A 20,713-nucleotide genomic window follows, 5' to 3' on the forward strand; every position below is an offset into this window, starting at 1 on the left:
TTATATTAAAGGCAGACTTAGCTATAAGTGTAAGAGTAGATATATAGTAAATTCTTTAGAGCTATCTTATTATAGTGTACTTATACTATATCTAGGCTTATTATTATACTATTTTAGAATTATTCTATAGATAACTTTAGGTTCTATTAGTATTATTAGACTAAAGATAAATAAGATACGTTTTATACGTATAGATACGCGCTATACTTTTTATATAATCTACTATAAGATATACTATTAGTACTACTTTATCTTTTTATATAAGACTAAGAAAGTATATTCTATAGTCTAAGCTTTACTTTACCTAAATTCTAGCGCTTAAATGCTTATTCTATTCTAAAGCTTCTTTTATTTAATATATTAGAAGATAAAGGCTATAACTTATATAGTTTTCTACTAGTAGTTCTATCTAATAATATTAGTCTAATGTATTATTAACGTAAATAGCACTAAAAGAACTTAGTAATTAATAAGAAGAAGGCGTATACTAGTAGAGTTAGCTTACTTACTAAATAACTCTATACTAGCTTTATTACGCTAGATTATACTATTTTAAGTAGTAGTTCTTTTATCTACAAGATAGGTAGTAGCTAGAACGTAATATAGAAACTTCTTACTAATTTTACAAGTATAAAAGAGTTTACGTATCTACTTAATTAAAAGTATTAACTAAAGTATTATTAGACTATAGTATAAGAAGTGCACTAAGTACTTACTAATAAGCACGCATGTATAAACGCTAAAGAATAATATATAGATAATAATAAACTTTAATCTCTACTCTTCTATATCTTACGCCTATAAATAGATATTATATAAATAAACTATAGTACTAAAGTAATTCTTAGCTAAATATTATTATAACTTTTGTTAGTAGTTACCTAAGTACTCTTGTAAATATTGCGTAGTACTTATTATTAAAACTATACTACTATCTTAGTATTAATAGCAGAAAAGCGCGCAGAATAGAACACGCATCTTGCACTACATGTGTTAAGATAAGAGGCACTTTGTACCGCCACCTTGATAACTGATTACGGAACGAGTGGAAGGTATAGAAGGATGCTACTTGAAGGCACCAGTGAATCGCAGACGCTCGACATCCAGCGCGCACATTGCGCAAATATTGTCAGCGAATGTATTCGCCGAGCGAACTTCGCCAGCTCTTTTCTCGCCAGATCCTCAAACAGCCTCTTCACACAACGATGCTACGCAGCCCTCGCTTCAATCTGAACGACGACACAGCACTGCTTCATCGTCAAGCATGCCTGTCGTCCCATCTGTGGGTCCACCACGCAAGTCAGCTCTGAAAACCCCATTCGCTGCCACTATGCCAATGAGCTGTTCCATCACCCGCAATGCGCCGTTCAGCACAGCTTGGCCAACATCTCGAACAGGTATCGGCGGAACTATGGCATCGACACCGATGACATCACCAGTCCCAGACATCGCTTCCACGTATTTGATCCCAGCTCGCACGCGTAGCCTCGCAGCTACGAGGCAGCAAGACCAGGCCACAAGTTCGCTCAGAACGCCTTCACACTCGCGCAACGTGAGTGGAAGCAGTATCCGTACCGTGATCCGTTCCTGAAAACCTGGCGAGGGGTAAGGGTAGATAGCTAGGTATGGATAACGTTTGGAGGGTGGGAGGTATTAGTATATGCAGAGCTAAAACATCGATATCTGGTCCTGGTGGTTACGCATGGTCTTGTTATGGCCCCTCAGTCTAGAGTTCATGGAGCCATCAGCTTCAAACTAGGTACTGCTGAACAATTATGGTAATTACGTTAAGAACGTGGATCTCGTTGCACATCACACACTGTATCGTGTATTCTCCATTGCCGGCGTGATGGCTGCTTCATTCGCCGCGCCGAGTGGAGCCATGTCGAATGAGGAAATGATCCGCGTGTCTCACGCGTTGCGCCTCAACGCGCTTGCGCTGCACATCTGCGCAACTGCATTCTCGAGTAAAGTCCATTCATATCCTCTTGCTCTTATTGAAATCACACGTCCGATGACGTTTTGCAGATGGAGGTACTACCTTGCCCCATGAGGAACAGCAAGGCCGATGAGCTTCACATGGGGTCGAGAGCCATGTGGAGTGTCACTAGTCATTGTGCAGAGCACCCATGGTGAACTATACATTTCTACTCAGGATCGTTGAGCTAATATAGATCAGATGATATTCTTAGGTTCTTCTCGGCTATATCACTCGTCAACGCTACCAGAGGATGTGGCCACCGGTTTTCCCTTCAACCCGACTTCAGCGATCGACCGGACACATCCAGGACGATAGGGGATACGTTCATGTCATGAAAAGTAGCGCAGTCCGCGCAGCAAGATGTGGAAATTGTTCTTGCTAAGAGCCCAGTTTGAGGGTGCTTTCCCCGACCACCGCGTCGTGCATGTAACGGGCGCCACGTTCCCAACTCACCACGGACTCAACAAATATTTTAAAGACTGACCATATGCACTTCCCGTTTCCATTACTTGGGTAAATTCTCCGCATTGTCGCACCGTGCGTCACCCTCGTTTCCTTATCCCGAGTCTGCTCAATATGACTTTGGTACCAAACGGCTGCGCCAACTTCCACGTTCACTTTCACTTTGACTACAACGCTCAATCTAGGACGTCTTAGCTCAGCTAGCGTGACGTGAAATTAATTGTGTATCCGCTCGCTAGGCTGCTCTACCTTTCGTTCCCTTCTGTGCTCCTACTCCACTGTTGCGACAATACCCAGCAACGCACGTCAGCACATCAGCTTCCCACTTTACCTAAACATCTCGGCATCTTTCAACATGGCTCGTGTCAAAGTAGCACCAAAGAAGGCGTATGAAGAGCCTCGTATCGACTCAGGCGCAGCGCTCTCAGACCCTGCCGTACCCTCCGATGGACCCGCGCCGAATGGGTAAGCGTGTGTTCACAAGATACCAGACAGACCAAGCTAAGAATATCAATAGCACTCTCGTAATGCCCATCCTCCTAAAGACGGATTGGGACCTCGGTACTCCCAAGGCTCGCCTCCGTAGAAATGATCTCCAGCTGCGCCAACCGAAGGGCTTTCCCATTAAACCACTCAAGATCACACTCGACCGCGCTCGCAAAGAGGCAGCAATGAAGGCTCTAGCTAAGGATTGTGTCGATTCAGACTTTGAAGCCTACGAGGAGTTTGAAAAGGTTGGCGAGGTCAAGAAACAAATCGAGGTTGAAGGGAAAGATGATGATGAGGAAGCGGAAGATACAGCAGATGAAGAATTAGAGGGTTCCGTGTACGACAGTGCGGACGGCAGCGCGAATGACAGCGACGATTCCTACGAGCTTCCAGCTACCAGAGTTGTCACCGAGAAGTCTGCTGCGCTTGTCGACAGTCGCGGACGGACTCGAGCAGCTACAAATCGACGCAAGGCTCAAGAGGTATCTGATGCCACCTGTCAGACGAGCGTCTAAAATGAGATGGGGAGAACGCGACAGTGGACGAGAAGGAGCGCATACGAAATGATAAGCGGGCGATGAAGAAGTCAATTTGAGGCTCGAAGTCGCGTCTTGGGAAGTTCGCTGCATTGCGCGGCAGAACACGCATGTAGGCGATGTGGCTCGGATGTATCTCGGCATGTAAGCACTGGCGGACATCTTGGATGGGCTCGGCATCTTAGTAACCAATGATGTTACAGCAGGAGCAATTACCATATCAATGTGTCTTTAGTATTGTGCGATCTGTCAAAGCATTCACTGGAATGCAATGATGAGTGTGCCTTGCAAACGCCCTGCTTGGCGCGAATAGGCCGAAATCCGGCATCAAACGCTAACCGAATGCGGATCTCAAGCTTCGCAACCACGTGTGAGCGCGTATGCGAAACCCTGGGAGAGTCCGCTGCAGCCCCTCCATTACCCACACAGCTGCCTCCCCCAACTACTTGACGAGTGCTTCGCACCCCTTCCCGCTGTTGTCTCTTACTCACTTTTAAGCCCAACCCCACCATTCCGCCAACAACCCGTGGACACTTCAAGACCATTGCGATAGGAGCGGACGGTAGCTGTATCAGCGCGCTATCTTCTGCTTCTGTCAAAATGACCGCCGAAGCCCAGAAACTGCTTCTAAAAGAATGGGCCAAGGACACCGATCATCTCGTTGATGACAACAATTCACCCAAAGCCGAGTTCGCGCGCCTGGCAAAGGCAAAGGGATGGACCGGCGGGGATACCGAATGGTGTTATCACTGGAAAGCGTGTTTTGATGAGACATACACATGGGGAGTTCGTCGTAAGTTCAGCTCGCTCCGCTTGATGCGTCTTTGATGATGCGAGGAAGTTGGAAAGGCGGTGTCGAGGAAACCATTACTAATGCATGGCATCAGATAAGTCAACAACAGCCGATACGACTGTTCACAAGAACGTGACTGCTCAAGCTGGTGGAATCGATCTCACGGACCGCATGCGAAGTCTCTCTATTGGTTCCGATACCTCGTCTTTCTCGGTCATCTCACGTACGTCGGCGAATTCTTTCGAAAGTGTGAGGTCGATCAACAGCGACCAGTCACACGAAGCTGAAGGATTTTCCACCAGTCCAAAACATCCACCGAACACAGAAGTCTCGGATAGCACCGACTTACAAAACAGTGTACTATCTCTTGATACGGTCAAGTCCCTGGAGGAGATCTCTGGGGGCGTTGAGATCCCGGACACGGCTTCAGAACACAGCGATGCTGAGTCAGAGGCTTCATCGCTAGAGTTGGACGAAAACCCAGCGTGGAGTGAATACACCAACTTCGTGCACCGCCCAGATGCGTCCTTTCAGTCAGAGTTCGAACGTCTAGCTCGCACCAAAGGTTGGGTGGGACGTATCAAACGCCAGCACCTAGTCGAGCTGCTCACTAGCGAGGTTGAGTTCTACTGGGGTGCGGACGACGTTGACAAGCTTGAATACTACCAGTTCCTATGTCAGGAGATGGGCGTCAAGCAGATCCCTTTGACTATTACCCAGGCGAAGAACGTAAGCACATCATCTATGAGCCCACACAAAAGTACGCCGCTGACAATATATAGGCGCTTCGGCCTCTCAAAGTCAACCTTTACAGCGTTATCGACCACATGCGCAATCCCGAGATCAAGGTCATCACATACAAGACTATCCGCGAGCTTCGCCAAAGCGTCCGCAAGAAGGGCACCTTTCCGAGGCAATGTGCTAAGGCTGGTGAAGGCTGCATGGCCGCTTTGCTGTCCAAGTTGTAGTTGCATTGATCTATCTGGATTTCCAAGGGTAATCAGACATGCGTGTGGCTTCTCACATCTAGGCATTTCATGGTACATCTGATTCTGGGAACAAGATGGTGCTCGCGATGGTATGCAGCCTCTCGTTGGAGTGACGACCAAACGTCATAAACTCTGCACATGGCTACCGTTCTCCTCCAATCAATCGGAATAATTTTGAAAATTCATCTCGTTCTGCAGTGACAAAACGTTGTGTGTAGAAGCTTCTCGCATTTCTATCATGCCAATCACGTGCCTTCACCGTTCACCGATCTTGAGGTGTCGCTCAATCTTCACCGCTCACGCACTCTGTTAGTACGCTTTTGGTAGATATCTTGCCCTTCTTTTTGGTCCACCTCTTTGACTTCCTCTAAGTCACGACACACCCCGCAGCCGCCAGCGCAAGTGACTACGACAGCAACTCACCATGGCTTCGAAAGTAATCGCTTCAGATGCCCAGAAGTCGCTGTTTCGCAACTGGGCGCAGGACAGCGTCTTCATACTCGATACCCACGATTCTACCAAGCGCCAATTCTGTCTTCTAGCCAAGATGATGGGTTGGGTCGGCGGAGAAGAGACGTGGAATGACCACTGGCATGAGTGCTTCGGCGAGGTCTACATCTGGCGCGCTTTCGGTGAGTAGACAGTGTTTGACTTTACAACAAAACTGACAGATCCCAGATTCTCTGTCAACTTCCCATGAGGCAGATGCCAATGCTGTCCCCGATGATGCTACTGGTACTTCGGTGTCAAATGCTACGCCCACTCCAAGCGACAGTGGCGGCGTTCGTGCGAGCGACATCTGGTATCAGTTTGAGGGCTTCTTCCCCGACCATACGGCAAGTTTCAACAATGAGTTCTGGAGATTGTGCAAACACATGCGCTGGAGTCGTGAAGAGCGCCGCGAGGCCAGGATTGAGATCTTCGATGCCGATTGGGAAGCCCACATGGGCAGCGACCTGGGTAGCCTGGCTCGTTGGCAAGACTTCTGTCGCCTTTGCAGCCTCGATATAATCCCAGATAGTATTCCTGGCTGCATGGAAGTATGTTACTCTCCTCTTTGTCATGACACTCAGTTACTGACACGTATTCAGGTACTTGCGGAGGTTTTGGTCAACATCTACGATCTCCTTGACTCGCAGCGAACAGGCTCTGACGTGTTTGTCTTCCAAGATTTCAAGGAGTTCAGGAAATACACCTTAAATGGTCGCAGATATCCCCTTGACGAAGCGAAGGGAGACACATTCTTGCCCATCTTTCTCAAGGAAGTACTCTGAAGGCACAGGCATCAAGATGATTCGCTGCGGCCAGGCGAGAGTACCTAGCTCGTCACGCTGAAGTCTTATCATGGTTTGATCTACCCTTGACTTCGTACAAGAGAGATCGGAGGCTTTGTTACTTCAAGCGGTATTCTGAAGGGTCTCATCTACCTATGGAAGATTGTGCTATGCCGGATAATGTTCAGGGATCTTTCTTCCTAGGTAGAATTCAGTAGCTCTTCACGTTAACCCAGGGCTTCTATTTACTCTCTCTCCCTGCTATGCATATGCATACATGCGGCACAGTTGCTCCACCGTGCAGCAGGCACTCAATGCGATCGAGGCTCATTCGATGTTCAAACCCCAAAGCCACCACCCACATCATTGGAGCCTATGCAACTATGCCTGTAGAGAATACTGGCAGAATGTTCCAGCTCGTTGCCGACGTGGCGCCAGGGATCTCGGGTCTTCCACGTCCTCAATGGTCCGATTGTCTGCTCATCTCGGTTTGCTGCAGCTTCCCATATGCACCCACGTATCGATTTAAGGAGTCCTGGGTTATTTCCACCACCCTAGAACCTCACTTACCTTCCTAGACTATCCGCCATGTCCGGTCATCATACCGGCCGCGCCCGTGAGTAAAGTTTGTCGAAATCTTATGCTACACACTCTAACTGACCTGTTTAGACACCGCAGCCTCTGCTGCGAACCCAAACAGTTCAACTGCCCAGGATACAAGTCAGGCTGCCGTGTGGTTCCTGAAGTTTGCACTCTTCGCATGCGACACAAGCGCCAGCACCAGGAGTAACTTCGATCGTCTCGCCTCAAAGCGCAACTGGGGTGATAAACTCCGAAGAAAGCAGTGGACCAGTTTGCAGGCAGTCTTAGCGGCGTCAAACCATGCTGACGCGGACGATAATGTTGATACCGACACCCCAAACCAGGGCGGCGCATGGTTCCAGCAGTTCGACAATTTCGTACACGATCCAACGGTCGGAATCAGGAGCAATTTCGAGCGTCTAGCAGCACAACGCAGCTGGGGCAACAGACTGAAACAGAGGCGTTGGGCTGAATGCCAGGAGGAGGAATTCGGCTATGCATATGGAACGAATACAACAAAGCTAGAGATCTGGCAGAGGCTATGTCGTGAGGTGCACATCAGCGATCCACCAGACAGTATAACACAGTGTAGACAGGTAAGGAGAGTTGCAAGCGATGCAAAGTCTGCTGCTAACCGTGATGAGGTGCTTGGCAGCCGGAACGTCCTGGTGAATTTGATCAACCTTATTGACCATCGTAACATCGGTGTGGAGGTGATCCGATTCAAAAGCTACTCCAAGTTCCGAGCGTACACCACATTGCCGGGCAATATGTTTCCGCTGAAGAAGGCCAAGGAAGATGGCTTCATCAGGGCGTTGTTAAGGAAGTTGTGATCGAGGCCGGAGGAATCCGCGTGGGCCGTAATTGCACTTGCAAACAGAAGCAATATCAGGGGTTACAACACCAGATCCGTGCAACGGGAAAATGGGACTAAAAGATAGTTGCTTATTTGTATGAGTCAGCCGCCGCTTGGCGACACGTAAACATTGTATTTACACTTTCCAGCCGTTTCTTTTCTTGGTGTGCACAACAGTCCCAACGTCGCTCTTGGTTAGTGTAGCGCGTACTCCGGAAACCACCTGGGCACTATTGGCGACTGCCGCAGTTCCGCGCACTACTGACCCTGCAAGATGGTTCGCGGAAGTCGCGCTAGTGAGTAGCGTACATAAACAAGCAATAGCGATATGCTCACATTGAACAGAGGGAGGCGTCTCTATTGTATCTGAAGCTGTAGCAACTGCCTCTGCTTCCTCGAGCGACCGTAGCACTCCTCCTCCAAGCGACGACGGTTCCTCTGATGAAGTTCGTGACTACTTCTCGCAAGAGAAGTTTAATGGATTTGTCCCAGATCCCGAGGACGATCTCATAGCGAAACTCAGCAAGCTTTCGATCCACCAAGGTTGGTCCAAGAACGAAGCGAAGCGTCGTCGCGCGGAGGTTGTTGAGTTCGAGGTGTCTCGACACTACGGCCGTGACAAGTCGAAACTGGAAAACTGGCAGAAGCTGTGTCGTGATGTCAAGATCGAGCCTACGCCGCCTTCTATAACACAGTGCAAAAAGGTTACACTTTTTTTCCCGGTCGCATAGCTCTGCTGACGTATCCTCGTAGGCTCTTTCACGCGTCTATGTCAACATCTTCAACATCCTGGACCATCTAGACAACCCCGAGCGCTGCGATGTCATTGTCTTCAAGAACTACAAGCTCTTCCGTGCATATACGCTGAAGAGCCGCATCTTCCCTCTGGATCTGGCTAAGGAGGACGGCTTTGTCAAGGCTCTGCTTCGCCCCCTCTACATGAAGAGGAAGTAGTAGCAGCATTGGCGCTTCAGGAAACTGGGATGCAATGGGTATTTGGATTGTTGGATGGAGTTCTTGGTGGCCTTGTAATGCTTCTTTCTTGACTCGTTTTCGTCTGGGTGGCGTGAGTGGGGATGTAAGCAAAGGCGCGGCTATCCGGCTGCGAGGGCGCAGGTGACCTGGACACCATCCTTGATGGGATTGCACGTCCACGCAGTAGTTAGAGTCGCTGATCTAAACGATGTTGGTGTAATATGTTTGGAGACGCATGTGAAGTCAGGACTAGTAGGCGAGATGTTCGGAGGCCTTGCCCGTCACAGCCGTAGTGCAGCTTAGCGAGGCCTAAACAAAGCTCACCCCGTGGTATCCCCCGCTCTGCACAACTCACCCGTATCGTCGATCTGCTGGTATATCCCTCAAGGCAAACAACCTTCACCATGCGCTGCCGGTCGCGCTTACCCCAGGCGGCGAAGGCAATGTGGCCTTGCGCGCCCCTCCATCCCCCGTAGAAGCTGCAACGAACAACTCAGCAACCCTCGCGACCAAACACGAATCCCAACGCATACGATGCAGCAGGAGAATGAGCGCATGAAGCTCAAAGATGGCCGCACCCTCTCCTACGCCATCTACGGCAGCCCGATGCCACAGAAGACGATAGTCTTCATGCATGGCTGCCAATCCTCGCGCTACGAAGGCAAGCTATGGCACTCGGCCTGCGCCCTACACAACGTCCGTATTATCGCGCCCGACCGTCCTGGCAGCGGCCAGTCGACCTTCCAGATCAATCGTCGCATCCTCGACTGGCCTAACGACGTGCTCGCCCTGGCAGACCACCTCAAGATCCACAACTTCTACGTACTGGGCGTATCGGGAGGCGCGCCCTATGCACTGGCTTGCGTCAAGGAGGTGTCGAGGGACCGTCTGCTGGGAGCCAGCATCGTCAGCGGTCTCTATCCAGTCAAGTTCGGCACAGCTGGCATGTTGCTGCCTTCGCGCATCGTCCTCTGGGCAGCGCCGTGGGTCAACGGGCTGACCACCACGCTGTTCGAGAGCACCATCGGTAAGCCAAGTCGCGATGACGACCCGAAAGTCCTCGAGGACATCATTGCCAAGGAGATCCGGAGCCGTCACCCCGCCGACCAAGAAGCTATCCACGACACCACCAACTGGCCCATCTACGTAGCCATGACTAGAGAATCGTTCCACCAGGGAAGCGAAGGCGCAAGCTGGGAAGCCAAATTGAGCGGCAGCGACTGGGGCTTTGAGCTTGGACATCTATACGTTGGAGAGAATGGAGTACCGCTTACCTTGTGGCATGGTCAGGACGACCAGAACTGTCCCGTCGCCATGGCTCACAAGGCCAGAGACCTGTTGCCCGGAAGCGTATTGCACTTGAAGGGTGGTGAAGGTCCCATGAGCTATATACACCGGAATGCTGACAACATTCTGGACGATCTCATGGACGAGGCGGAGAGCGAGGAGTACATGATGATCGGTGCTGCCTAACTGCGCTGGTAGATACGATGCTGGCTCTGGACTTGGTTTCTTCTTAAGTTCGTCCAACCAGGCTTTGGTCCACATGTCAGAACCACCATCAAACCCATAGTCAACAGATCACCACTTCACATTTGATTTTCGATGGCCAGCTCAAGTAATCGAGATTGCGTGATAATCGTGCGTTTGAAATTAAGGTACTATGCGCCACGCGTGCAGCGCGGTCTAAATGGTATCCAGCGAATGTAGTAAGAATGGTATCATGCAGCAAGAAAAACATCCAAAACCCATCAGTCGTAAGAAACAGCCCGCCCTTCTGCCGTCGCCCTATAATTTGCTGAAATTCCGCGTGATCATGACGACGACACCCGCAACAATCTTGAACGCTATCTTCAGTATGAACACCACGGCCTTGAACGCAAACGTCAACACCGTTATGACTGTACGTGCGACCAGCGGTAGTTTGCTTTCGTCATCAGCATTCGCTTTCTTCGCCTTCTTCTCCGATTTTGTGGCTTTCGCTTTCGTATGCTTGTCTTGTCCGTACCACTCGCCCAACTCAATGTCCTTGTCGAAACTTCCCATCGCACTATCGCTACGAGTTGTTGTACTTTTCAGGCTAGAAGCAAACTTCTTCAGTCCTTTACCCGAGAGTGGCGGGCGCGACTTCCCACCGATGCCCTGGAAGCCCTCGACAAAAGAGTCTTTGAAGGCTTTTGCTGTGTCTTCCTTCTGGTGGTTCAGGGTGAAGCTTGGTGGTGGTGGCTCGAAGTTTTCTTGGCTTCGATTGCGTGTTTTGCGGCCGCGTGTAGCTTCCGCTACTGCGACTGCCAGAAGCGTTGATGTAAGAACATCAACCAAGAAGGGATTGCCAAAACGTGTCAGGGCACCAAGGTTGAGAATGAGAGCGTCGTTTGCGAAGTCAAGACGTGCGAGCATGGCATCATCGGCAGTAGCGTCGGTGGTCGTAGGAAGTTGGCCAACAGACATCTCAGAAGGTGTCATAGATACTGGTCTCGTGCCATCGAATCGCGGAGGTGGTGGTAGCGGAGAGAACGCGTTTGTCCGGGGGGTCGTTGGAGAGAGAACGTATGGGTTTAGCACAGTGATGCAGGCTGGCTTGCGTCCGGTACTTTGTGGTGTCATGGGCATGTTATGCCCGTAAAACGCCGTGATGGGTCTCGTCGAAGGAGCATTGATGACAGAACAGTCACCTTCCAGGGAGATGGGGAAGGTGCCCAATGTTGGATGATGGAGCTGATATGAACCCTCCGATGGCATATGTTGCGCCCAAGGATTTGCTTGTTGTTGAGGGTTGTCCCTCGTCCAGGCAAGAGCGCAGCACTCACGTTGCGCAGTACCAGCTAGAACATCTTCAGCCAGACGCTGTGCGGCGGGCGACTGAGCGCCCGGGTCTGAAAGCGCAATACGCGAGGCAGCAGGAGAGTTAGCAGCAGCATCAAGCGCCTGAAGAGCGGCCAGCTTTGGGTATATGCTAGTAAGAAGGGTGGTATCCTCTTGCTGTTGTGGGCTAAACGCTCCATTGTCTAGTGACGGAGGCGCGATAAGATCGAGATGAGCAATAGGTAAGACTCGCGGCTGGGTGGGGTGATGTCGTTGAATGAGCAGCTCGTTCATGATGCTGGGTACTTCGTGGTTACCTGCAAGGTTTGACTGTGCTACAGAGTAGAACGGTAACGATGGCGTTGTACCAAAGGTGACTGTCGGGTTTGAGGCTGTTGCTCGATGCATTCGCAGGGTATACATCTGCACACTGGGCTGTTCTTGTCCATTAGTGGCTAGCCATAGATTGTCAAGAAGGTTGGATGGCGTGAAGAAGGGCTTTGGTGGTGGAGGAGCTGTCGAGCCGCTCGAGCGAACGTTGTTGTGAGGAATATACGACTCGGAAGAGTAGGGTGAACGACTGATCTGGGTTCGAGGTATCTGTGTGGGCGACGCTTGGGTTGGCTGATATGGTTGACGTCCAAGAGGGACTGTGGGATCATAAACTGGGAACATTGACCGCATCGGAATCTCTTCTTGCGGTGACATGCATCTTGTAGCAGAGCTATTTGCTCGGACCAGAGTCTGAGCCTCGGAGAAAGCTGGTGAAATCGCGCGAGCAGGATCTGGGCTGGCGGTGCGTTGCTGGTCGTCGATTTGATCATGGCCATGACGTTCTTGTACACGGTAAAAGCTTTCTTGCCGTCCAAGTTGTGGGGACGCAGTTTGCTGAGGCGGTGGTTCAAAGTATGGCCGACTCGTTGTATTTGACATTGGCGTTGTCGTAGCCTGTGGACTGGGGATATGTGCTCTTGGCGGGGCCGCGATGGCCGGCGGGGGCGCCATTGGGTTGGAGGGTGATACTGGCACAGAGTTGACTTGGATGAGAAGTCCGTGGAGATCAACAGGTGTTTTGGCGCTTACGGCACTCTCTGTTGCTAATGGTTCTTGACTGGCTGGCTTTGGGTGAGGAGATGGTCGCGGACTGGGACTCGTCTGTCTTGGAGCACGAGGAGGAGGAAATAATTGGAATGCTGGTCCAGCCATAATGAGTGCTTGCTATCCTACTCTTTTGATAAATGGTACCCCGAAATAACTGGCGGGACCAAACAACAGATACCGGCTGTGTAGAGAAGAGAACAAAGACTGAGAACAGCAACACCGGGAGTACGACGTCTCGGGTAATCTGGGGATAACGACTATAAGACGAGCATTCTGCGAGGCACTCCGAGCCATCGGAAGAGCCGTGGCATGCAGCCAGGGCAATAGCGGTACAAAGACGACTTCCCATGCAGGAAAACCCTCTTCTCAGCCAGGTGGTGGTCAGATGGGCCCAATCAAGATGTGTGTAAGGCTCGGCGCTACTCAGAATTGATGAGCGGCGGTTATATTTTGGGTGGTTGGCTGCTGGTTGCTGTAAGCGCCAACGCTGTTCACTCGCTACACTCCCCGCCGCACTAGCTTGAGATGTGAGAATGCCTGCATCTGGCGATGATTGGTAGACGGTATGTGCCTGCCCTGCGTCGGGGTAGCATATGCATGTGACAAGTGGCCAGTCCGGCGGCCCGCTGCGAGTCGTCGATCTATTTCGAGCGCTCAAAACCTTTGCCAACATGCCACTTTCGGTGTGCATCATGAATGCTGTGGGAGGGATGTCTGTTGTCGTACCTGCCCTTTGACAGCACGAAAGTCAGGGCGTGATTCTTCATTATTCTTGTAGCCGGAATTGAAGTAATGAATATATTTTCATAGTTTCGCGGGCTTTGATCATGCAGCGCTGGCGGATGAAGGTCTGTTCTGGCGTAACAGCGTTTGGTGGGGAGGGGGCTTGAAGCCACCAAGCTTTCGGCGGTAAGAGGGCTCGCACGCTGCAGAGTCGCGGTGCACGCAGCCGCCCTAGCACCAAGACAACTCTGGCTCAGGCATCGCACTGGCAGCTTATCGCACAATTTACCAGGACGCAAACTGTGCAAGATGGCCTGACTACAAGACTTGGTCGCTGGGTAATGTGCTGAGTTACCCGAACTAAGGCCGAGCTTCCAACGGAGCTGTGGCTGCCCAGCTGTGGTGGTAAGCGTCCAAGGGCTTGGTGGTCGAAAGACGATGACGGGGTCAGGTCATTCTTGTTAAGAATAGGCAGGGCAATATGCATTAGATGAAGCAATCAGCGGGTATCACGTCGCTGCAGTGGCCGGGCATGCAGCTCGCGACAACGCGCAGCGAAGATGCGGGACGCGCGCTAGGCTTATCGATAAGCGAGATGTGCAGCCGAGAAAAAGTTGGGCCTTCGTCATGGCGCACGACAGTCACGCGAAGCCAGCCATAGCCACGATGCCGTCAGAATTAGAAGAGGTAGGAAGCCAAGTACTCGAGACTTTGGTGTTCATCGTCAGCTAATACTTCGCTTCCAGCTTGTGGAATTCCTGCATCACGGCAACACGCAGATCAGGCAGACTGGTCAGACGAACCCCTCCACCCCACCACCGAACACAGCTCACACTATGCAGCGGCCGACCACCTTGTCGGATACTCACAGGCGAACGTCTCCCTATGGAAGCGCAACCAACTAGAGCCTATTAGGGACCTGAAGCTACTCGTCAAGGACTATGCGCCCATAGCGAAGAACGCCCTGACCATCCTCATCAATGTCTCCGCCGACGCCGAGGTCCAGAAGGCGCTGGCAAAGGACGATGACTTCCTCGAAACGCTCTTGTCGCGGATAACCGTATGTCAGTTCCCCCTGTATACAGCCAAGGACTGTCAAGGGCTGACTTGCTGCAGAACTCAAAAGAGCCCAACGCCAACGAGATCGCAATGCTCCTCGCCAACATGGCAAAGGACGACTCGCTACAGCGCGTCTTAGAGTTGAAGCGCGACATACCAAAAGAACTGTCCAAGTCAACGTGGGCTATGGATCAGCTCATGGACTGCTTCGTCAAGGGCGCAGAGGGCGCGTATAACAAGAACGCAGATTTCGACTACCTTTCGTACTTCTTCGCCGATCTAGCCAAGTTTCCCAAGGGTCGCGAATACCTCACCACACCGCAAGAGCACGACGATAACGTAATCCCCATCACCAAGATCCAGGTCTTCACAGACCACGCCTCGCACATCCGCCGTCTTGGCGTAGCTTCGGCGATTAAGAACGTCGCTTTCCACGTCCCTTCGCATCCCGTGCTACTATCGAATCTATCGCCAGACCCGAATCTCCCACCTCCATCTATCGGTGCAAACCTACTTCCATACATCCTCCTACCCCTCATGGGCCCAGAAGAGTACGCAGATGACGACACAGAGGGCATGCTGGATGAGCTACAACTCCTTGAGCCGGACAAGGAGCGCGAGAAGGATCACGAGATCATCAAGACTCATCTTGAGACGCTGCTTTTACTGAGTACAACGCAAGAAAGCAGAGAGGTGCTGAGGCGCGTCAAAGTCTACCCGATTGTCAGAGAGTGCCACATGCATGTCGATGACGAATCAGTCCAAGAAGCATGTGACCGTGTGGTCCAGGTCATCATGCGTAAAGAAGAAGGCGAAGAGGAGGATATACCAGACATGGCTAGTGCAGGTGGTAGCGGGAAGCTGATGGAATTGGAAAATGCCGAAGACGATGAAGACGAGAAGATTGTTGACATTGTCTAGACGGGAGATGCATATGCGACGCAATACCAACAATATTCTCAAGTCGCAAAACCGTAGTCATGCCCTACATCCAGATAGCGTGGTAGATCTGATTGGCGGTGATACCGGGGATAACAGCCTCGCTCAAAACTGTTCTCGGCTCCTCAATTATGGATCTTTGCCAAACTTGGTCGAAATAGGAAGGATCCCGTCATCGATTCTCAGTACCTCGATTCTTCTGCATCTCATCTGCTTTACTTCTACATTCTTATTTCTGTACCACGCTTCGCGCCGCTACTGTTTGTACCGTCATTCCTTGTTGGATAGCTTATTTGAAGTACATTATGTGTGTGACGTAAGTCGAATTATGTCAACGGTCGACTTAAAAGATGGCGGGGGCCGAGATATGGTACCAGCCACCGACGAAAGTGCAGTGCAGACAGCAGCCTCATCACCAACGGGTCGTCCACCACGAAAAGGAATAGAGCGGAATACAGGCATAATAGAGCAGGAAGAAGAGAAGCAGTCAATATGGAGAAGAATTTACACAATCTTGACGTGGACGCCGCCGAACTGTCGCTGGGATCCGGATAAACCACCGCAATTCTCTATGAGCAGTACGTCTTTATGCGAAATTTCATGTCATAGTTCGGTTTGAACAAAGCCAACCTCACGATGCAGCTCCTCAGAGCTCTCCTCGATGAACACCATGCAGGATTCCAGCTGATTACCATCATCCCAGTGAACGTTCTATTCGCCTTTGCCGCGGGCTTTACAGTCGCAAACCTTTACTACAACCACCCCATCCTCAATCTACTAGCTGCAGACTTCGGCGTGCGCTATGAGCAAGTCGCACAGATTCCTACTGTGATGCAAGCTGGCTATGCCGCTGGACTACTCTTTCTGTGCCCGTTGGGGGACTTGTTACCTCGACGGCCGTTCGTATGTGGCTTGGTAGGGTTCACTGCGACATTGTGGTATGTCACGTCGAAATCCGAGGCATGCTGAAAGGAGATTACTGACGATAGGACAGGCTAGGACTATGTCTGACGTCCGACCTCGGAACTTTCACAGCCATATCCTTCATCGTAGCGGTGACAACAGTAACCCCACAACTCATGCTCCCACTTGTGGGGGATCTAGCTCCTCCGTCACGTCGCGCAGCAGCCCTGTCCATCGTTGTCTCCGGCCTCATGCTCGGCGTGCTCGTTGCCCGCGTCCTTTCCGGAACGATATCGAACTTTGTTACCTGGCGCGCAGTATACTGGATGGCATTTGCCCTCCAGTACATCATTTTCGTTCTCCTCTGGCTCTTCATGCCAGATTACCCAGCGACCAACCCCGGCATGAATTACTTTCGAATCCTACTCGACATTGTCAAGATGCTGTTCCGCCACCCCGTCCTCGTCCAAGCATGTCTAGCAGGTCTCTTCTGCTCAGCGCCTTTTACATCGTTCTGGACAACGCTGACGTTCCTCCTCGCCGGCGATCCCTACAACTATTCTTCCCTGACAATCGGTCTTTTCGGTTTGATAGGAATAGCGGGCATGCTCATCTCCCCCATCTACGCACGTACAGTTACCGACCGCTTCGTACCACATTTCTCCGTGCTTTTTGGCCTCACATGCTCTCTCATTGGTATATGTCTCGGCACCTATACTGGAACCTTTACGGTCGCAGGTCCCGTCCTTCAAGCCCTATTGATGGATCTCGGCAACCAGACTGCGCAGATCGCGAATCGTTCTAGCATCTACTCAGTCGAGCCTAAGCGGCGCAACGGAGTGAACACTGCTTTCATGGTTGCTACGTTTTGCGGTCAACTCATCGGTACGGCGGCCGGGAACCATATTTATGCTGCTGCGGGTTGGATTGGGAGCGGGAGTGCTAGCGTAGGTTTTATCTCCGCAGCGCTTCTTGTCATCATTGCTAGGGGTCCATGGGAAGAGAGGTGGGTTGGGTGGAGGGGTGGCTGGAGCATGATCAAGAAGGACAAGGATAGTGCTGATGGCAAGACGGCGGATAAAGAAATGCATGGGAGAAATGTGGCGAAAGATGAAGAAGTGGGCGTTGATGCTAATGAGAAGGTATTAGCGGAAGTTGCTGCAGAAGAGGGGCACGAGAGTCCGTTGAGAGACGGCGATGGCAGTGAGAAGTGTATTGAAGAAGGTGGGGTTAGAGAGTCAAAAGCATGAGTTTTGGTAGAGGATTTGAGTTTATGCATAATGATAGTATAGCCTCAACGGCGTATCACAGAACGCTACATGCATAGAGTAATCCATGTTCTGCGATTCATGTATTATGTACTGATAAACCCGAGCAAGTAGTGCCCGAGTATCTCCTCATTACTAGCCTTTGCCCTCGTCCCCTACGCTAATGCAATTTACCAAGGGACCGGCTGGATATCGCATTCGCTCTCATGTTGACCACGTGCGGTCTCAGACTACGCAGGTTTCGGTGCGTTTGACGCATTCATGAATGCGTTAATGTGCTCCTCGGAGGGCATCTTCTCCAGAGGGGTAAGCCAGCTCTTGGCCTTGTCGAAGCTAGACACCGCCTTGACGAGCTTGATGAAGACCTGCGTGTTGGTCTTGTCAACACGACCCTTGAACTTGACAATGAGATTCTGAATGTTCATGCCTTGGGGTGGCAACGATTCGTAAATCTCCTTGGCAGATGGTAGGGAAGGCCGTGATGAGGCTGCAGAGGGACTACCTGCGCGGCTGCCGCTGGCTGTAGGACTGCCTGCACGGCTAGCACCAGGAGTGCCGCTCGGAGAGGCGCCAATCATGATGCGGTTTTTGTCCTTCTTGTCCTTCTTCCGCTTCTTGCCGGCGTCAGTCATCTCGCTGTCGCTACCAGACCCTGCGCCCTTGAGATTAGCAAGGGACGACTTCCGGGATCCATCAGCCAGCTTGTCATGCTTCTTCTTGTGCTTCTTGCGCGAGGACTCGTTGCCGCTAGCTTCTGAGAGGTTGGGTGAGCCTGGCCTCTTCTTGCTCTTGCTCTCGCCAGACTTGTGGTTCCCCGAGGGGGTATTGGTGCCCTTGGTAGATGCACCAGAGGGGACGTTACCAGCTTCCGGTGCCTTGCCATTCTGCTCGGCTGCCTTCTTCTCTGCCTCTTCCTTGGCCTGTTGACGCTCCGTCTCGGAGTCGGTGTCGGACTCACTTTCCGTGATGTACGGGTTCTCTGGATCGCTGTCGAGGTAGTCATATTGCTTTTCGCGTTTGACTAGGGCTTTTCGGGTGCCCTTTTCCTGGATCCTCCTCTCCTCAGCCTCCTTCCGCTCTTGTTCTTCCTTGATCGCAATGGCCAATTCATCGGGGCGATCCCACAGAGCAGCCTGCAGTTGGTCTCGCTTGAGCTTTTCTGCGGCTTCTTTGACGTCCTGCTCTTCACCTTCAAAGAGACCATTCAGACCCTCTTCGTCGTCGGCAAAGTCTTCCTCAAGGTTAAAGTCGATATCGTCCGCGTCAGCTTCGCGCTTTACAAATCCGGTTGCGTCGTCGTCGGGGCGCTCGCGTTTGATCCTGCCTTCGTCGTCTGCGCCGCCGCCGACACGGGTACGGACTCCGCTCCACATCTTCGCATTGTTCTCTGCGTTGACGCGCTGCTTCTGACGCTCTTCGAGTTCGGCGAAAAACTTGGGTCCGCCGCCTCTCTCAACCTTGGCCAGAATCTTATCGAGATCATCGCCGCCAGTCTTGACCTTGCCCTTGACGTTGAACCGATACCAGCGCTCCATAGGGGCCATCTGAATTGCTGTACTGGGGTCGCCGGGGCGGGTGGTCGACAGCATGACATGTGTTTCTGACAGCTCCGACTCGTAGGTGCCGACCCACGTCTGTTTGTTCTCGAAGTCCTCCAAATGCCATGGCAGCGTCTCCTCGTATCGCAGAAGTTGTCGCTTCTTTGCCTCTGGAGTATCATCGGGCCGGTACTTTTGCTCCGTCTTCTTGTGGAAGGCAGGGGGCTTCTTCATGCCAGTAGGAGCGATCTTGGCTTGGTTCTCTTCGCGAACCTTGCGACGCTCCTCCTTCTGCAGCTCGATGCGCTCCCGCTCCTTCATTTCTTCCATGTCCTCCTTCGTGTCTTCCTCTTCGTACGTGGAGCCCATACCGCTTGGAGGCGCGCGGGGATCTCGGCGGTGGAGCTTGATGGGCGTCTTGAACTGGTTGTCGTCGGTGATGTCGACGTGCGTCTTGCTCTGCAGACGCATGACATGGTGTCGCAGCTCTTTCAAGTCCTTGCGGCTTACGATGAGTGGGAAGCTGCTGGCGCCTTGAGCAATGAACTCATGTCGCAACGCGTCTTTGGACTGCGTGCCATCGCTTGCGGGCCCGGCGACGGGCTTCTTGGCCTCGTTCATTTGCGACAACGAGACCATGGGCCTTGTGATGTTCTGTAGTGGGCGACGGGGCTTGCGCAGGACATCGGCCTGCGGACGTGGGCGACGGCGACGAACAGGCGGCTGCTGGCCATTGGCGGCGACGGGCGCAGCGGGCGCGCTGGCGGGCGGCGGGTTCCCGTTCATGTTGCCGTTCATGTCGGAGGCAGCGGTGGGATGGGGGCACGAGCGAGAGGCGATGGGCAGAGGATAGTGAGGGTGGGGAGACGCAGTCACCTTTGTCCCAGGGAGTTCCTTCAACTTCGGCCTGTGTCGCGCGCGAACGTCACAGCTCCACGCTAGTGCCTTAGTGTGCCAAGGCCGTTTCCAGCGAAAGCCGTCTCCGCCTTCCCAAACAGTGCCACCACTCAGCGACTGCCCGATCCAGTTCGTCATCGCTTCCACGGTTGCTGCGCCAGGAATGAGCCACCATAGGAATCGCGCACTTCCAGCAACCCATTGCGCAAGAGTCACCGTGGACGTTTAATCCAAATCCTTCCGAGGCCTGATCGCTTTGACTAGACAAGACATTCACCCATGGTTGCCTGGTGTGAATAGTCTGCCTAAAAGATCCACCAACTGGGGCCCTCCAATCGCTTTACTCCCATAGTCGTCGCCATAACTGCCCCGCGTCACACCAACCAAAGTCTTAGGAAACATCCACAGCTTAAGACGCCAGAATCACTTCCTCTGAATACAAGTTTGGCCTCAATAAGATCTCTTCCATACTGCCCCTCTTTCACTGCTGGACTTCGTCAAATCGGATACATACCCCACTACTTGCTTACCTCGCGAACGAGT

General features: G+C 51.8%; 10 protein-coding genes across 10 annotated transcripts; 8 read left to right on the forward strand and 2 right to left on the reverse strand.

The window, feature by feature from the left end:
• Positions 1–2,798: 2,798 nt before the first annotated feature.
• Positions 2,799–3,447, forward strand: J4E84_000744 (uncharacterized protein; the record flags this gene model as incomplete). The annotated part of the gene is made up of 2 exons (XM_049383380.1): positions 2,799–2,908; positions 2,961–3,447. 2 exons carry the CDS (start codon positions 2,799–2,801, stop codon positions 3,445–3,447), a joined length of 597 nt encoding a protein of 198 aa, XP_049248898.1.
• A 621-nt stretch (positions 3,448–4,068) lies between these two features.
• On the forward strand, positions 4,069–5,229 carry J4E84_000745 (uncharacterized protein; the record flags this gene model as incomplete). Its single annotated transcript, XM_049383381.1, has 4 exons — positions 4,069–4,261; positions 4,356–4,484; positions 4,587–4,990; positions 5,044–5,229. The coding sequence occupies 4 exons, from the start codon at positions 4,069–4,071 to the stop codon at positions 5,227–5,229; spliced, it is 912 nt and encodes a 303-aa protein (XP_049248899.1).
• A 445-nt stretch (positions 5,230–5,674) lies between these two features.
• Positions 5,675–6,524, forward strand: J4E84_000746 (uncharacterized protein; the record flags this gene model as incomplete). The annotated part of the gene is made up of 3 exons (XM_049383382.1): positions 5,675–5,882; positions 5,929–6,290; positions 6,342–6,524. The coding sequence occupies 3 exons, from the start codon at positions 5,675–5,677 to the stop codon at positions 6,522–6,524; spliced, it is 753 nt and encodes a 250-aa protein (XP_049248900.1).
• A 588-nt stretch (positions 6,525–7,112) lies between these two features.
• On the forward strand, positions 7,113–7,939 carry J4E84_000747 (uncharacterized protein; the record flags this gene model as incomplete). The annotated part of the gene is made up of 2 exons (XM_049383383.1): positions 7,113–7,140; positions 7,194–7,939. 2 exons carry the CDS (start codon positions 7,113–7,115, stop codon positions 7,937–7,939), a joined length of 774 nt encoding a protein of 257 aa, XP_049248901.1.
• A 297-nt stretch (positions 7,940–8,236) lies between these two features.
• On the forward strand, positions 8,237–8,916 carry J4E84_000748 (uncharacterized protein; the record flags this gene model as incomplete). The annotated part of the gene is made up of 3 exons (XM_049383384.1): positions 8,237–8,258; positions 8,308–8,666; positions 8,716–8,916. 3 exons carry the CDS (start codon positions 8,237–8,239, stop codon positions 8,914–8,916), a joined length of 582 nt encoding a protein of 193 aa, XP_049248902.1.
• A 555-nt stretch (positions 8,917–9,471) lies between these two features.
• Positions 9,472–10,410, forward strand: J4E84_000749 (uncharacterized protein; the record flags this gene model as incomplete). The annotated part of the gene is made up of 1 exon (XM_049383385.1): positions 9,472–10,410. The coding sequence occupies one exon, from the start codon at positions 9,472–9,474 to the stop codon at positions 10,408–10,410; it is 939 nt and encodes a 312-aa protein (XP_049248903.1).
• A 315-nt stretch (positions 10,411–10,725) lies between these two features.
• J4E84_000750 (uncharacterized protein) lies at positions 10,726–12,747 on the reverse strand (the record flags this gene model as incomplete). The annotated part of the gene is made up of 1 exon (XM_049383386.1): positions 10,726–12,747. The coding sequence occupies one exon, from the start codon at positions 12,745–12,747 to the stop codon at positions 10,726–10,728; it is 2,022 nt and encodes a 673-aa protein (XP_049248904.1).
• A 1,485-nt stretch (positions 12,748–14,232) lies between these two features.
• Positions 14,233–15,546, forward strand: J4E84_000751 (uncharacterized protein; the record flags this gene model as incomplete). The annotated part of the gene is made up of 4 exons (XM_049383387.1): positions 14,233–14,253; positions 14,313–14,358; positions 14,409–14,626; positions 14,683–15,546. The coding sequence occupies 4 exons, from the start codon at positions 14,233–14,235 to the stop codon at positions 15,544–15,546; spliced, it is 1,149 nt and encodes a 382-aa protein (XP_049248905.1).
• A 654-nt stretch (positions 15,547–16,200) lies between these two features.
• Positions 16,201–17,717, forward strand: J4E84_000752 (uncharacterized protein; the record flags this gene model as incomplete). The annotated part of the gene is made up of 2 exons (XM_049383388.1): positions 16,201–16,502; positions 16,559–17,717. 2 exons carry the CDS (start codon positions 16,201–16,203, stop codon positions 17,715–17,717), a joined length of 1,461 nt encoding a protein of 486 aa, XP_049248906.1.
• A 248-nt stretch (positions 17,718–17,965) lies between these two features.
• J4E84_000753 (uncharacterized protein) lies at positions 17,966–20,071 on the reverse strand (the record flags this gene model as incomplete). The annotated part of the gene is made up of 1 exon (XM_049383389.1): positions 17,966–20,071. One exon carries the CDS (start codon positions 20,069–20,071, stop codon positions 17,966–17,968), a length of 2,106 nt encoding a protein of 701 aa, XP_049248907.1.
• Positions 20,072–20,713: the final 642 nt, after the last annotated feature.

Source organism: Alternaria hordeiaustralica, assembly GCF_023758085.1.
Source record: "Alternaria hordeiaustralica strain BMP 2776 chromosome Unknown scaffold_1, whole genome shotgun sequence".
NCBI classification, from domain to species: domain Eukaryota; kingdom Fungi; phylum Ascomycota; class Dothideomycetes; order Pleosporales; family Pleosporaceae; genus Alternaria; species Alternaria hordeiaustralica.